The sequence below is a fragment of the Molossus molossus genome, unplaced genomic scaffold (assembly GCF_014108415.1).
Source record: "Molossus molossus isolate mMolMol1 unplaced genomic scaffold, mMolMol1.p scaffold_m16_p_5, whole genome shotgun sequence".
NCBI lineage: Eukaryota > Metazoa > Chordata > Mammalia > Chiroptera > Molossidae > Molossus > Molossus molossus.
In genome coordinates, this window is record NW_023425388.1 from 65243002 (window position 1) to 65261546 (window position 18545).

The 18545-nt window shown below is 34.7% G+C and overlaps 1 protein-coding gene across 1 annotated transcript in view; it reads right to left on the reverse strand.

Moving 5' to 3' along the window:
- Positions 1–18545, reverse strand: part of STXBP5L (syntaxin binding protein 5 like) — a 304365-nt gene that overhangs the window by 77082 nt on the left and 208738 nt on the right. The window contains exon 21 of the mRNA XM_036243664.1: positions 7987–8052. Coding sequence (XP_036099557.1) covers positions 7987–8052 — 66 coding nt within the window. The remainder of the gene's footprint in view (positions 1–7986; positions 8053–18545) is intronic.

Consider the following 18545-nt stretch of genomic DNA (forward strand, 5'->3'; position numbering starts at 1 on the left):
ATGAGCAAAGGTTAGAGAATACATTCAAAGAAATAGTGACAGAAAACTTCCCTAATTTGGTGAAGGAAGAAGGCATTCAAGTTCAAGAAGCACAAAGAGCCCCAAGTAAGAAGAACCCTTGGCCCACACCAAGACACATAGTAATTAAAATGTCAAAAATGAAAGACAAACAGAGAATCCTAAAAGCAGAAAGAGATAAGCAACAGGTTACCTACAAAGGGAATCCCATAAGGCTCTCAGCTGACTTCTTACAAGTCATACTACAGGCCAGAAGGGAATGGCATGAAGTAATCAAGGTCATGAAAAACAAGTATCTGAATCCAAGACTACTCTACCCAGCAAGGCTGTCATTCAAAATAGAACGTCAAATAAAGAGCTTCCCAGACAAAAAAAGGGCTAAGGAAATACATTAGCACCAAACCAGCACTACAAGAAATGTTAAAAGGACTGCTGTAATTAGTAGAAGAAACAGGAAGAAAAATAGAACCACACTAAACGAAAATGGCAATAAATAAGTACATATTAATGATCACCTTAAATGTAAATGGATTGAATGTTCCGATAAAAAGACACAGAGTAGCTGATTGGATAAGAAAGCATGACTCAACTATATGTTGTTTCCAAGAGACCCACCTCACAACAAAAGACTCATATAGGTTGAAAGTGAAGGGATGGAAAAAAATTTTCCAAGCAAATGCAAACCAAAAAAAAGCCGGGGTAGCAATAGTCATATCTGATAAAATAGATTTCAAAATGAAGACCATAACTAGAGACAAAGAAGGCCACTACATAATATTGAAAGTATCTATCCACCAGGAAGATATAACCTTGAGAAACATATATGCCTATATTCACCCAATATAGGAGCACCAAAATATAATAAAAATCTTCTGGAGGACTTCAAAGGAGTAATCGACAGCAATACAATCATAGCAGGGGACTTCAACACCCTGTTGACAGCACTGGATAGATCATCTAAACAAAAAATTAGCAAGGAAACAGAGACTCTAAATGAAGCACTAGACCAAATGGATTTAATAGACATCTACAGAGAACTACAGAATTCACATTCTTCTCAAGTGCACATGGGACATTCTCAAAGACAGATCACATCATAGGACACAAACTAAATCTCCACAAGTTCAAAAAGACTGAAATCATATCAAGCATCTTCTCAGAACACAATGGCATGAAACTAGAAATCAATTGCAACAAAAACATGCAAAGACATTTGAACTCATGGAAGTTAAATAGCATGTTATTAAACAATGAATGGATTACTGAGGAGATCAAGGAAGAAATTAAAAACTTCCTGGAAACCAATGAAAATGAATACACATTAACACAAAATCTACGGGATGCAGTGAAAGCAGTTCTGAGAGAAAAGTTCATAGCACTACAGGCCTACCTCAAAAAACAAGAAAAATCTCTAATTGTCTAACCTCACAACTTAAAGAATTAGAAAGAAAACAAAAGGAAAACCCCAGAAAAAGTAGAAGGAAGGACATAGTAAAGATCAGAAGAGAAATAAATGACATAGAGACCAAAAAAGCAATTCAAAGGATCAATGAAACAAAGAGCTGGTTTTTCAAAAAGATAAACAAGATTGATGGACCCTTAGCTAGACTCACCAAGAAACAAAGAGAGAGAACCCAAATGCACAAAATCAGAAATGAAAGAGAAGTAACAACTGACACCACAGAAATACAAAAGATTGTTAACAGCTACTATAAACAATTATATGGCAACAAACTGGACAATCTAAGCAAAATGGACAAATTTCTAGAAACACAGTCTCCCAAAACTGGACCGGGAAGAGATAGAAAACTTGAACAGACCAATAACAACAGAAGAAATTGAAGAGGTAATCAAGACTCTCCCAGCAAACAAAAGCCCAGGCCTGGATGGCTTCACGGGGGAGTTTTACCGAACATTAAAAAAAAAACTAATACCCATTTTCTTCAAAATATTTCAAAAAATTTAAGAAGAAGGAAGACTTCCAAACTCGTTTTATGAGGCCAGCATAATTCTAATTCCAAAACCAAAAAAAGAAACTACAAAGAAAGAAAACTACGAGCCAATATCCCTGATGAACAGATGCCAAAATCCTGAACAAAATACTAGCAAATCGGATCCAGCAATACATCAAAAAAATTATTCACCATGACCAAGTGGGATTCATTCCAGGGATGCAAGGTTGGTACAATATTTGCAAATCAATAAATGTGATACATCACATAATTAAAATGAAGAATAAAAACCATATGATCATATTAATAGACGCTGAAAAAGCCTTTGACAAAATCCAGCATCCATTTCTGACAAAAACACTTAGCTATGTGGGAATAAAGGGATCATATCTCTACATAATAAAGGCCATATATGAAAGAACTGCAGCCAACATCATACTCAATGGGCAGAAACTAAAAACATTTCCATTAAGAACAGGAACAAGGTAGGGATGTCCACTTTCACCACTCTTTTTTAACATTGTACTGGAAATCTTAGCCATAGCAATCAGACAGGAGGAAAAAATAAAAGGGATCCAAATTGGAAAGGGGGAAGTGAAACTGTCATTATTTGCAGATGACATGATATTATATATAGATAACCCTAAAGACTCCATCAAAAATCTATTGGACTTAATAAATGAATTTGGCAAAGTAGCAGGATACAAAATTTAATGTCAAGAAATTGACGGCATTCTTATACACCAATGATGAACTCACAGAAAGAGAAACTAAAAAAAGAATCCCATTTACCATTGCAGCAAAAAAATTAAGATACCTAGAAATAAACTTAAGCAAAGAAGTAAAGGCCCTATTTGCAGAAAACTACAGGACTTTGAACAAAGAAATAGAGGAAGATATAAAAAAGTGGAAGCACATACCTTGTTTATGGATTGGAAGATTTAACATCACTAAAATGTCCATATTACCCAAAGCAATCTATAGATTCAATGCAATCCCCATCAAAATACCTATGACATACTTCACGGAACTACAACAATGCTTCAGAAGTTCATATGGAACCAAAAAAGACCCCAAATAGCCAGAGCAATTTTGAAAAAAAAAAAGGACTAAGTAGGTGGGATCACAATACCAGATATCAGGTTATACTACAAAGCGACTATAATCAAAACAGCCTGGTACTGGCACAAGAACAGGCATATAGACCAGTGGATCAGAATATAGAACCCAGAGTTGGACCCAAGGCAATAGGCTCAATTAATATTTGACAAAGGTTGCAAGAGCATATAGTGGAGTAAAGACAGCCTCTTTAATAAATGGTGTTGGCAAAATTGGATAGCTACATGCAAAAAATGAAACTACACCATCAACTTACACCATACACAAAAATAAACTCAAAATGAATAAAAGACTTAAATGTGACTCATGAATCCATAAAAATTCTAGAAGAAAATGTAGGCAACAAAATTTCGGACATCATATACAGCAGAATTTTCACTGATACATCACCTAAGGCAACAGAAACAAAGAAAAAAATGAACACATGGGACTACATCAAACTAAAAAGCTTCTGCACAGCAAAATAAACAACCATCAAAATGGAAAGGCAACCCTCTCCCCCTCACCCCCACTCTATCTGAACAAAAAATGGAAAAATGTCCTCCGGTGAGGATAAAAAAAAATGGAAAGGCAACCCACTGTATGGGAGAACATCATTGCCAATGATACATCAGATAAGGGGTTAATTTCCAAAATATAGAGTACTCATACAACTCAACAAAAGGAAGACAAAGAACCCAATTAAAAAATGGGCAGAGGAGCTGAATAGACACCTCTACAAACAGGACATACAAATGGCCAAGATACACATGAAGAAATGCTCAACATCACTAATCATCAGAGAGATGCAAATTTAAGCAACAATGAGGTATCACCTCACACCTGTCAGAATGGCCACCATCAACAAATCATCAAACAACAAGTGTTGGCGAGGGTGTGGAGAAAAGGAGACTCTAGTGCATTGCTGGTGGGAATGCAGACTGGTGCAGCCATTATGGAAAACAATATGGTGTTTCCTCAAAAACTTAAAAATTGAAATTCCATTTGACCCAGTGATCCCACTTCTAGGAATATACCCTAAGAAGCCTGAAACACCAGTCAGAAAGAATATATGTACCCCCATGTTCACAGCAGCACTATACACAATAGCTAAGATCTGGAAACAGCCCAAGTGTCCATCAGTAGACAAATGGATAAAAAGAGCAGTGGTACATATACACAATGGAGTACTATGCAGCTGTAAGAAAGAAAGATCTTTTATCCTTTGAGACGACATGGAGGGACCTGGAAAGTATTATCCTAAGTGAAACAAGCCAAGCAGAAGAAGACAAATAGTACATGATCTCACTTATATTACGGAATAGAATGAATATAACAGTCTGAGGAATAGGGTAGACCCAGAAACATAGAAGTAGGGTACAGAGTGACAACCCTCAGAAGAGGAGGTCCTGTGGGGTGGGAAGAGATAAACCACAGAACTTATATGCATGTATGCATAACCAATGGAGATGGAGAACAAAGCCGGGGATGGGGCGGGGGGAGGTGGAGGAGGGTGTCAATGGGGTAAAAAAGGATAAACATCTGTAACAAAAATAATATTAAAAAAATAATAAATAAAAAGGGTTTCAGAAAAAAAAAAAAGAAAGCAGAGGAAGCTCCACCTAAGCTGGCAGAACCATGCTCAGGCAGAATCGTGATTTTGCTTCAATAAAACATTATGCATGCCACTCAATTAGTTTAAATTCTATTGGCTATGTAGATTTTCTGTATTTAATTTATAGATTTGTTTTTATAGATGTTCAAGAATCATAAGGTTAAGTAGTGTACACCTATTTTAGATCGCATGTTTTTAAAAAATAATAATAAAAATTCTTTCATTCCAAAAAAATAAAAATAAAAGTATATGTATTTAATTAGTGAAATGTTTAAGTAAATTATAGTACATCATGCAATTCAATATTATACAGTTGTAAATAAGAATGAGGAAATAATGGAAAGACAATATACACTTAAAAAAAAGAGAAATGAGCAAAGTAGAGTGAAACGCATATAATATACCAGTTTGGTATGAAACAGGAAGCAAAAAATATGTACTTTTTTGGGTTTATTTACAAACAAATTGTGTGAAAGGACAAGCAACAAACTAATGTTTTGTTTTGTTTCAAGAGGAAGGAAACTATGGAAAAAAGGGAAGAAAAAGTTTTTATTTCATTTCTTTTTGATGTTTCAACCACATAAATGTATTACTACTCAATTTCAGTTCATGGATGAGAATTTAAAGTGAAGTTGACTTATTTAAATTTGATATATGACATGGAATTATATTTTATATAGGAGATTTCTGTTGTTTGAAAAAAGTAATATTTTAAGAATATTAATTTTGTAACATGATATGCAAAATAAATTGTAAGAGGGAGATGAAAAGCAGAGATCCTGTTAGAACTTGTTTGTCATACTCTAGGTATAGGGTAATAAATACCTAATTTAGGCTGGTGCCAATGGGAATGCCAAAGAACGACTAAGTATATGAGATTATGTTTAAAAGAAGCAATAACATAAGGATAAAATAAATATAATTAAAACAAAACTTTACCCAGGATGAATTCTGTGAAATCCTTGAGAATAAGGATAACAACTAACAACTCCTTCAAAAAAAAAAAAAAATGTTTTATTGATTTTTTTTAGAAAGAGAGGAAGAGAGAGAGAGAGAGAGAACATCAATGTGAGGGCTCCCTCCTGCCTGCCTCAAGATCAAGGCCGAAATCCGGGCATATGCCTTGACCTGGGAATGGAACCTGGACCTCTCTAAAAGGGTTAATAATGTTTTAACAAAATTAAACTGCATTCTGACTGGTTATTCCTGCACGTAAACATCCGAGCAGTTTTTTTTTTTTTTTTTAATTCTCACCTGAGGACATTTTTCCATATTTTGTTCAGATAGAGTGGGAGGGAGAGAGAGAGAGAGAAACATCGACGTGAAAGGGATATGTCGTAAAGGGGACACATCGAGTGGTTGCCAACCGCACGACCCATGGGGACAAATTGCAATTGAGGTACATGTCCTTAGCGGAAACAGAACCCAGGTTTCTCTGGACTGCAGGCCGACACTCTAACTGCTGAGCCAAACTGGCCAGGGCCCAAACAGTTTTCTAAAAAAACCTGAGACTGACACCCAGAGGAACCATAAAGATAAAGGGTTAATGATGGCCCAGACCTCTGCTGGAGCGGACTCCTTACCTCTGAGACAACTTGTATCAATTACGTGGTGCCAGGAGAATGTGGTTTTATTTTTAAATGTAGTGGTTTTTTTTTTAATTTCTATAGTTTGGGCCTATAAAAACCAGAGAACAAAGAGATATCAATGCTGGGCTCTTTTTTTTTTTTTTATCCTCACCCAAGGACATTTTTCCATGTTTTATTCAGATAGAGTGGGGTGGGGGAAGAGAGGAAGAGAAAGAGAGAAACATCGACGTGAAAGGTACACATTGAGTGGCTGCCATCCGCACAACCCATCCAGGGCCAATGGGTGGGGGACAAATTGCAACTGAGATATATGCCCTCAGCGGGAACCAAACCCGGGTCTCTCTGGACCACAGGCTGATGCTCCAACCGCTAAGCCAAACCGGCCTTGACAATGCTGGGCTCTTTTTTAAGGAGTCAGGCTGCCTGGACCCAGGCGTGTGCAATAAAGCCATTAGCTCTACACTGGCCTTGCGTTGTGGATGTGATCTTCCACAGGCTCGGACCTTTCACTCTCAGTCCATGGGACAATGCTCAATCCACTGAGCCACACCAGCCAGGCAACAACTAACAAATCTTAGGGTATGGAGAAAACTGAAGATGTCACAATTCTAAATAAATTTCTAAAAGTCAAACTATGGTGTTCAAATTACGATGTTTAAGTGCCCAAGATCAGAAACATTTGACTGGGGGCTGGGTGTGGGAGACACTTCACTGAGAGATATGTATGAAGGAAAATTATTTAAATGTCTTATTTTTTATGAAAATAAAGGGTAATACAATGATAGATTAAATAATGACTAAGTGGATAATAGGTATGTGTATATTTTCACATATTTTCTGGAGAAACTGAAGGTTAGTTACTGAGGTCATTTCTTTTGTTACAAACAGATGAATAGTTTGGAAGATGAATATTTTTCAGGAGCTGTATATGAGGGACATTTTAAGGACATTATGTTTCATGGACTAGGGACTTATACATTCCCAACAGGGGCAAAGTACACTGGAAATTTCAATGAAAATAGGGTGGAAGGTGACAGTGTCAAAGATATACCTAATATTTTGGGTGTTTAGAAATTTACACATTACTATATATCCAATTATAGAAAAATCAGATAAATAAAAATTAGAAAAATGAGCAAACCATTCATATTCATAATTCTACCCATCAATTTCTACTGTTAATGTTTTCTTATACATATTAAAAAATGTATTCCTAGGGATCTTTATGCTCACATTTTTAATATATTTTAATGGGCTCATGCTTTATCTTGATGTTTTGCTTCCAATATACTATCATTACAAATTTTTTTTGTCAATGCTTCCATACTACAGTCCAGAGGGATGGTATCATATGCTACAGCACCTATGGTATATATTTCCCACTAATTCAGTTCTAGCTATAAGAAGACAGTTTCTGTATAAAATTTCCAATTTTTACTTAGAATCATTAATATATTTTCAAAATAAACTTCCTTCAAAATGTCTTTAAAAGTATTGCATTCATACCTCTGATTTTAATTTTTTGAGAGGCCAAAATATTTTTAGAGATATTTATTTCTATTTAATTTTGGAATCAAGTTTGCTTATGGTTAAATTACAGAAACTGAATTACCCCTTAACTAAAGTAACAAATTTTACATCATAATAATTAAGAAAATAAAGCAGATTACAGTAGTGAGTTAGTAGAAGCCTGAAAAATACCACTCATGTGTACCTGAAGTGGGAGATTTGCAGCGCTCAAGTTCCAGGGGCACTGGACTGTCATTCAGCTCAGTTAAACCTGAAAATAAAATGACCAAAAAAATGAGATAAATTTTGCTAACACTTTTGTAGATAATTCTTAATTCCTGTAAAGTTTTAAGTTTTTCCTGTGAAAACTACTTTTCTATGCTCATGTATGACAATTTGTGTCAACCCTTTTAAGTTAAAATACAGTTGGCATAAGATATGTTAGTTTCAGGTGTGTAACACAGTGATTGATATTTATATACCTTACAATGTGATCACCACTCTAAGTTTAGCAACCATCCAATAAAGAAAAAAATATTTTTTTAAAAAAGTAACCATCTGTCACTGTGCCAAGTTATCACACTATTATTGACTATATTCGCCTGTGCCTTTTTTATCCATCCCTCTACTACTTTTCCCTCTGGCAACCATCAATTTGTTCTTTATTTCTACTTTGTTTTATTTGTTCATTTGTTTTGATTAAAAATAATTCAACATATACATGAAATCATGTGATGTTTGTCTTTCTCTGTCTGACTTATTTCACTTAGCATAATATTCTCTAGGTTCATGCATGCTGTTGCAAATGGCAGAATTTCTTTTTTATTGTTGAGTAATACTCCATTGTATATATGCCCCATCTTCATCCTTCATCCATCACTACATACTTAGGTTGCTTGCATATGCTAGCTATTGTAAATAATGTTGCAAGGAAAATAGAAGTGCATATATATTTTCAAATTATTGTTTTCATTTTTTCAGATAAATGCCCAGAAATGGAGTTGCTAGGTTGTATGGTGGATCTATTTTTATTTTTTGAGGAATCTCCATAATGTTTTACTTAGTGGCTGTATACATTTGCATTCCACCAACAGTGCAGAAGAGTTTGGGTTTTTTTTCCCCTCCACAGCCTCACCAACACTTTTTAGTTGTTGACTTTCGATAATAGCCATTCTAATAGGTTTGAGTGATATTTCATTTTGGTTTTGATTTGCATTTACCAGGTGATTAATGATGTTGAGTATATTTTCATGTGTGTGTTGGCTATCTGTAGGTCTTCATGTCCTCTGCCCATAATTTTATCAGTTTGGTGTGGTTTTGTTGTTGTGATTGAGTTGCATGAATTCCTTATATATTTTGGGTATCAACCCTTTATTGGATATATCACTTGTGAATATATTCACCTATTCAGTAGGTTATCTTTTCATTTTGTTGATGGTTTCCTTCCTGTACAGAAGCTTTATAGATTGATGAAGTCCTATTTGCTTATTTTTGCTTTTATTTCTCTTGCTTCAGAAGATATATCCAAAAAGATATTAAATAAGACTGATGTCAAGTGGTTTACTACCTATGTTTTCTTCTAGGGGTTTTATGGTTTCAGGTCTTACATTTAAGTCTTTAATCTGTTTTGAGTTTATTTTTGTGTCACCGCTTATTGAGGAGACTATTTCTCCATTGTACATTCTTGCCTCCTTTGTGATAGATTAATTGACCATATAGATGTGGGTTATTTCTAGTCTCCCTATTCTGTTCCATTGATTTATATGTCTGTTTTTGTGACAGTATCATACTTTTAAAAATTTTATTATTATTATAGCTTTGCAGTATAGTTTGAAATCACAAAGTGTGATACCTCCATCTCTGTTATTCTTTCTCAAGATTGCTTTGGCTATTCAGGATTTTTGTAATTCCATATAAATTTTAGGATTATTTGTTCTAGTTCTGAAAAGAATGCCGTTGAAATTTTGATAGAGATTGTACTAAATCTGTAGATTGCTTTGGGTATTATGGTCATTTTAATAATATTAATCCTTCTAATCCATGAGCCCTGTATATCATTCCATTTACTTGTGTCCTTTTCAATTTCTTTCTTCAATGTCTTATAGTTTTTTTAGTATGGTCTTTTACCTCCTTGGTTAAATTTATTCCTAGATATTTTATTCTTTTTGGTGCAATCTCTTTTTTTGATTGCTCATTATTGGTATATACAAATGCGACAGATTTATGTATATTAATTTTGTATCCTGCTACTTTACTGAATTCTTTAATTGTATTATATTTTTGGTGGATTCTTTAGGGTTTTCTATATATAGTATTATGTCTTCTGCAAATAGTGACAGTTTTCTATCCAATTCGCATGCCTTTTTTGTTGTTGTCTGATTGCTATGGCAACAACGGTCAGTATGATATTGAATGATATAGTGATGAGAGTGAGAATCACTGTCTTGTTTCTTAGAAGAAAAGCTTTTCAGTTTTCATCATTGACTATGAGGTTAGCTGTGGGTTTATCATATATAGCTTTTATAACTTTTTGGTAATTTTCCTAATTTCATTTTTGATGTGACTTCTGTAAAGTCCTTGGTTGTAAGACTTCGGTTCAGCTAGTTTTCGGTTGATTATTCAGATTTATTGTTCTATAATTTAGTTGTAATCCAATGTGGACCTGGGAGGAGGTGAGTGTAACTTCTACTTAATCTGCTGCCATCTTGGATGTCTAGCCTTTATCATTTTGAAGTAAGTTCCTTCTGTACTCACTCTTAGTTTTATATATAAGTGGATGTTGAATTTAGTTAAATACCTTTCTTTGCATCTGTTGAGATGATCACAGTTTTTATCCTTAGTTTTGTTGATGTGGTGTATCACAATGTTTAGCAGATATTGAACCATTCTTGCATCCCTGTTATAAATTCCAGTTGATCATGTTGTATAATCTTTTTAATGTATTTTTAACTTTGATTTGCTATTATTTTGAGAATTTTTGTATCTATGCTCATAAGAGATAATTGCCTGTAATTGTCATTTTTAGAAGTGTCTTTGTCTAGTTTTGGTATTAGGGTAATGCTGGCAAATTAGTTAGAAAGTGTTCCCTTCTCTTTAATTATTTGGAAGAGTATGAGAAGGATTGGTGTTAATTTTTCTTTACATTTTGGTAAAATTCACCAAGGAAGCCGGCTGGTCCAGGGCTTCTGACAGGAGTTTTTTATTGCTGCTTCAATTTCATTGGTAATAATCCTTCTGAGGAAATTTTCTTTTTCTTCTTGGTTTAGTCTTGGAAAGGTCTATGTTGCTAGATATTTATCCATTTCTTCTAGATTTTCCAATTTGTTGGCATATAATTATTCATAGTCTTTTTTAACGATCCTTTGCATTTCTTTGGTGTTGGTTGGATTTTCTCTTTCATTTCTGGTTTCCTTTATTTGGGCATTACCTTTTTACTTGATGAGTCTTGCTAGAAGCTTTTCAATTTTATTTATCCTTTCAAAGAACCAGTTCTTAGTTTCATTGGTCTTTTCTATTTATTTATTTTTCTATTAATCTTCACCCAAATATATTTTTTCATTGATTTTTTTTAAAGATAGAGTGGAAGGGAAGGAGGGAGGGGGGGAGAGAGGGAGAGAGAGAGAGAGAGAGAGAGAGAGAGAGAGAGAGAGATTGAAAGAAACATTGATGTGAGAGAGACACTTTGATTGGTTGCCTCCCACATAACCCTGACCAGGGCAGGGAACAAACATGCAACCAAGTTACGTGCCCTTGATCAGGAATCAAACAGGAGACTCTTTGGTCCACTCTAGCTGCTCTAACTACTGAGCCAAAAAGGCCAGGGCTCTTTTCTATTTTTTAAATCTCTATTTTGTTCATTTTCACTGTGGTTTTTATTTCATTCCTTCTACTTTGGGTTTTGCTGTTTTTCTTTTTCTATTTACATTAGGTGTAAAGTTACATAATTTATTTGGAATTTTTCCTGTTTCATGAGGCAGGCCTGTATAACTATGAACTTCTCTCTTACAACTGCTTTTGTCAAATACCATAAATTTTGGAAAGTTGTGTTTTCATTCTCATTCGTCTCCAGGTAGTTTTAAATTTCCTTTTCGATCTATTGGTTGTTTAGTAGCATATTGTTTAATCTCCCTGTATTTGTGTTTTATTCAGCTTTCTTCCTATAGTGACTTCTAGTTTCATGTCACCGTGGTTAGAAAATATGCTTAATATAATTAAAATCTTCCTGAGTTTACTGAGGCTTATTTGTGGCCTAGTATATGGTCTAACCTGGAAAATGTTCTATGTACACTTGAGAAAAATGTGTTTTCTATAGTTTGGGGATGAAATATTCTATACATTTTTATTAAGTCAATTTAGTCTATCATGATATTTAAGGCTGTTAATTTTCTGTCTGGACGATCTATCCATTGAGGTAAATGTGGTATTAAAGTACCCAACTGTTATTATATTACTGTTTATTTCTGCATTTCTGTCCACTAACATTGGGCTTTATATACTGCTCCTATGTTGGTACACAGATATTTTCAAATGTTATATCTTCTTGAATTGAGCCCTATATACTTATGTAATGTCTTGACCTTTTTCTGTGTTATTTGCTTTAAAATCTTTCTTCTTCTTCTTTTTTTAAGTATTGCTACCCCAGCCTACTTTTTTATTTGTTTGCATGAAATATTTTTTTCCATCCTTCCACGCCTGCCCACCCCCTTCCCTTTGAGGTTTGTCATTCTAACAACCAATTTGTACTTCTTAATCCCTTCACCTTTTTCACCCCTTACCCCAACCCTTCTCCCATCTGGCAACCAACAAAATATTCTCTGTATCTATGAGAATGTTTCTGTTCTGCTTGTTCATTTTATTTGTAGATTCAGTTGTTGATAGATTTGTATTTATTACTATTGTTTGTTCATATTTTTGATCTTCTTTTTCTTCAAGAAGACCCTTCAACATTTCATGTAATAATGGTGTGGTGGTGATGACCTCCTTTAGCTTTTTCTTGTCTGGGAAACTCTTTATATGTCCATTGATTCTAAATGACAGCTTTGCAGGATAGAGTAATCTTGGTTATAGGTTCTTGCTTTTCATCACTATGAATATTTCATGCCAGTCCCTTCTGGTCTGCAAAGTTTCTTTTGAGAAATCAACTGACAGTCTTATGGGAGCTCTCTTGTAGGTAACTAACTGCTTTTCTCTTGTTGCTTTTGCTGCATCCTTTCACTTTTAATCTGTGTGTGTCTTTCAACCTAAAGTGAGCTGCTTATAAGCAGCATATAGATGAGTCTTTTTTTTATTTTTTTTCCTCACCTGAGGACATTTTTCCATTTTTTGTTCAGGTAGAGTGGGAGGGAGAAAGAGGAACAGAGAGAGAGAGAGAAACATCGATGTGAAAGGGACACATCGAGTGGCTGCCACCCGCACGACCGACCAGGGCCGGGGACAAACTGCAACCGAGGTACGTGCCCTTAGCGGGAACTGAACCCGGGTCTCTCTGGACCGCAGGCCGTCGCTCTAACTGCTGAGCCAAACCGGCCAGGGCGAGTCTTATTTTTTTAATCCATCAGCCACCAGGTGTCTTTTGAGTGGAACATTTAGACCATTTATATTTAAAATAATTTGGATAGGTATGTGCTCATTGACATTTTGTTAATTGTTTTTTTTCAATCCTCACCTGAGGATATTTTTACATTTATCTTCAGACAGAGTTGGGGTGGGGGGGAGAGAGAAAGAGAAACATAAATTGGTTTCCACCTGCACAACCCCAACTGGGCCGGCGACGAACTGCAACCAAGGTACATGCCCTTGGCTGAATTGAACCCGGGACTCTTTGGTCTGCAGGCCAACACTCTAACCACTGAGCAAAACTGGCCAGGGCTTGTTTTTTAATTGTTGTTGTTCTCTGTTCTTTCTCTTGATTTATTTCCTTTTTAAATTTATTTTTCCATTGCTGTTGGCATACAATAGTATATTAGATTCAGGTGTATAGCATAGAGATTAGACATTCATATAACTTATGAAGTAATCACTCTAAGTCTATATCCATCTGACACCATACAAAGTTATTATAATATTATTGACTACATTCCCTATGCTGTATCTTACATCAAAGTGACTATTTTCATGACTGGGAATTTGTACTTCTTAACCCGTTCACTTTTTCATTCACCTCACCAAACCCACTCCCATCTGGCAAGCATCAATTTTTTTTCTGTATCTATGTGTTTGTTTCTGTTTTATACATTCCACATATAAGTGAAATCATATGGTATTTGTCTTTCTTTGTGTGAAATAAGAATAATATCTAATAGGTCCATCCAGGTTGCCACAAATGGTATGATATCATTCTTTTTTTTTATGCCTGAGTAATAGTCCATCATATATATGTACCGCCTTTTCTTTATCCATTGATCTATCAATGGACACTTAGGTTGTTCCCATATATGTGTATTGTAAATAATGCTGCAATAAATATGGGAGATCATACATCTTTTCAAATTAGTGTTTTGGATTTGTTTGGATGAAATGTCTAAAAGTAGAATTTCTAGCCCTGGCCGGTTTGGCTCAGCGGTTAGAGCGTCCGCCTGCGGTCCGGAGAGACCCGGGTTCGGTTCCCGCTAAGGGCATATACCTCGGTTGCAGTTTGTCCCCGGCCCTGGTTGGTCGTGCGGGTGGCAGCCACTCAATGTGTCCCTTTCACATCGATGTTTCCCTCTCTCTCTCTTCCTCTCTCTCCCTCCCACTCTGTCTGTACAAAAAATGAAAAAATGTCCCCGGATGAGGATTAAAAAAATAAAATAAAAGTAGAATTTCTAGGTTAGATAGTAGTTCTTTTTTAATTTTGTGAGGAACCTCCATACTTTCTTCCATTGTGACTGCACGAATTTAGTAGTGCACCATAAATGCACAAGTGTTCCCTGTTCTCCATATCCTTCCTAACGTGTTGTTTGTTGGTTTATTAATGTTAGCCATTCTGTCAAGTAAGAAGTGATACAGTCGTCCCTTGCCACTTTGCGCTTCACTTTCGTGGCTTCACTCTATTGCGGTTTTTATTTATTTTTTATCCTCACCCGAGGACATTTTTCCATTTTTTGTACAGACAGAGTGGCAGGGAGAGAGAGGAAGAGAGAGAGTGAGAAACATCGATGTGAAAGGGATACATCGAGTGGCTGCCACCCGCACGACCAACCAGGGCCGGGGACAAACTGCAACCAAGGTACATGCCCTTAGCGGGAACCGAACCCGGGTCTCTCCGGACCGCAGGCGGGCGCTCTAACCACTGAGCCAAACCGGCCAGGGCTCTATTGCGGTTTTTAAAAATACTATACTATATTTGAAAAATCACAATAGAGTGAAGCTGCAAAAGTCGAAAGTCGAAGTGCGAAGTGGTGAGGGACAACTGTATAAATAAAGAATCCTACTTCGCGGAAATTCATTTATTGCGGTAGAGTCTGGAACTGATTAACCATAATAAATCAGGGCCAACTGTATCTCACTGTGGTTTTAATTTACATTTCCCTGATGATTAGTGATGTTGAGTATCTCTTCATATTACCTATAGGCTATTTCTATGTCCTCTTTGGAGAAATGTCTATTCCCATTTTTTTTTAAATCAGATTTTTTTGTTGGCATTAAGTTGTATGAGTCCCTTATATATTTTGGATATTAACACCTTATTGGATATATCATTGGTGAATATCTTCTCCCATTCAGTAGGCTCTCTTTTTGCTTTGTTGATAGTTTCCTTCTCTGTGCAAGTTTTCTGATTGATGTAGTCCCAACTGTTTACCTTGTTTCCCTCACCTGAAGAGATGATCCTAAAAAAAATATTACTTAATGCAATGTCAGAGTTTACCACTTATGTTTTCTTCTAGAAGTTTTATTGTTTCAAGTCTTACATTTAAGTCTTTAATCTATTTTTAGTTTATTCTTGTATATGGTGTAAGAAAGTGATTTGTTTCATTGCTTTGCATGTGTCTGTCCAGTTTTCCCAATACCATTTATTGAAGAAACTGTCTCTACCCTTTAATGGGTTCTTTTTTAAAACCCTCACCCGAGGATATGTATGTATGTATGTATGTATGTATGTATGTATGTATTTTAGAGAGAGAAGAGAGAGGGAGAAAGAAAAATAAAAACATCGATGTGAGAGAAAAACATTGATCAGTTGTCTTCAGTACATACCGCAATCAGGTATCAAACCTGCAACCTGGGTATATGCCCTGACCAGGAATTAAACCTTCCACCTTTTGGTGTAAGACCACATTCCAACTAACTGAGCCACACTGCTAGGGCCTGCTGTATATTCTTGCCTCCTTTGTTATAGATTAATTAATGATATAGGCATGGGTTTATTTCTGGGTTTTCTATTCTATTAATTTATGAGTCTGTTTTTATGCCAGTATCAGGCTGTTTTTAGTATATTTTGTAATCCAGTAGCATATTTCTACCTTTGTTATTCTTTCCCAAGCTTGCTTTGGCTTTTTGAAGTCTTTTGTGGTTCCATATATATTTTAGAATTATTTGTTCTATTTCTGTGAAAAATGCCATTGGTATTTTGATAGATGTTGCATTGAATCTGTGGATTGCTTCCAGTAATATGGAAATTTTAATTAAGTTAATCCTTCCTATCCATGACATGGTATAGCTTTTTATTTATTTGTATCTTCCATGACATGGTATAACTTTTTATTTATTTGTATCTTTATCATAACCTTTCTTCAATGTCTATAGTTTTCAAAGTACAGGTTTTTTATCTTCTTGGTTAAATTTACTTTTAGGTATTTTATTCTCTTTGATGCAGTTGTAAATGGAACTACTTTCTTAATTTTTCTTTCTGTTCATTATCGATGTATGAAAATGCAACCGTTTTCTGAAAATTAATTTTGTAACCTGCTACTTTACTGAATTTATTTATGACTTCTAATAATTTTTCAGTAGAAATTATGGTTCACTTTAGCATCATGTCATTAGGAAAGAACATAGTTTTACTTCTTCCTTTCCAATTTCAATGCCTTTTATTTCATTTTCCTGTTTGATTGCTGTGGCTAGAGTTTCCAATATTGTGTTAAATAAAAGTTGTGAAAATGGACAGTCTTGTCTTGTTTCTGATCTTAAAGAAAAAGTATTTTGCTTTTCACCATTGAGCATGAGGTTGTCATCTATAGCGTTTATAATCTTGAGATATTTTTCCACTATCTCTACCTTGCTGAGAGTTTTTTTTTTAAATCATAAATGGATGTTGGATTTTGGAAAACGCTTTTTTTACATTTATCAATATAATCATGTAATTTTTATCTTTCATTTTCTTTATGTGGTTTATCATATTAATTAATTTGTGGATATTGAATCAACCTTGAATTTTGGTAATAATCCCATTGGTAATAGTATATAATCTTTCTAATACACTGCTAAATTCTGTTTGCTAACATTTTGTCAAGGATTTTTGCATTTGTGTTTTCATCAAGGATATTGGCCTATAATTTTCTTTCTTTCTTTCTTTTTTAGTGTGTTTGTCTGGTTTGGGTATCAGGATTGTGCTGAGCCTCATTTGGGAACCTTCCCTCCTCTTTAATTTTCTGGAATAGTTATGGAAGGATAAGTAGTAATTGTTCTTTGAAAGATAAAACCATCTTTTCCAGGGCTTTGTTGTTGTTTAGAAGTTTTTTGTTGTTGTTGTTTTTATTACTTATTCAATTTCATTAGTACTTTTAGATCGGTTCAGATTTTCTGTTTCTTCCTGATTCAGCCTTGGAATGTTGTGTGACTCTAGGAATTAATCCATTTCTTCTAGGTTGTCCAATTTGTTGGCATATAATTGTTTATACTAGTATATTATAATGCTTTGTATTTCATGTGGTGTCCTTTGTCACTTCTCTTTATTTTTTGATTTTTAAAATTTGGCTCTCTTTGTCTTCTTCTTGATTAGTCTCCTTAACACACAATACAATATACAGATGATGTATTATAGAATCGTACCTCTAAAACCTATATAATTTTATTAACCAATGTCACTCTAATAAAATCAATAAAAAAGGACCTCCAAGTTGAGCCAATCAACCTACAGAACTGTAAAAGATAATAAAAACTATTGTCTTATGCCAATAAAAAAATAAATATAAATTAGATCAAAAAATAAAGTTTTATCAACTTTGTTTATCTTTTCAAAGAACCAGCTCTTGGTTTCATTGATCTATTATTTTTTTAAAATTGTATTTTGTTTATTTTTGCTTTGATCTTTATTAGTTCCTTTTTTTCTAATCACTTTGGGCTTTGTTTCCTATTCTTATTCAAGTTCCTATAGGTGTAATGTTAGATTGACTAGTTAAGATTTTTCTTGTTTTTTGAGGTAGGTATGTATTGCTATACATTTCTCTCCTACAATTGCTTAGTCTGTGTTCTGTAGTTTTTGGGTCATTGTGCTTCATTTTCCTTTGTCTCAGGTATCTTGATTTTTGTCTTAATCTTGTTTTGTGGCCTAACATGGTCTATCTTGTAAAATATTCCATGGATATTTGAAGTAATGTATATTATGCTGCTGTGGGGTAAAATGTCCTAAAAGATATCAATTAACTTCATCTGGTCTAATGTGTCATTTAAGGTTACTGTTTCTCTGTTGATTTCTGTCTGGATGATCTATCTATTGATGTCAATGGGATGGTAAAGTCCCCTACTATAACTGTGTTACTATTCATCTCTCTCTTTATTTTCATCAATATTTGAATTTTATATAGGGTATCCCAAAAAATGTATACACCCACTTTGAATAATTAT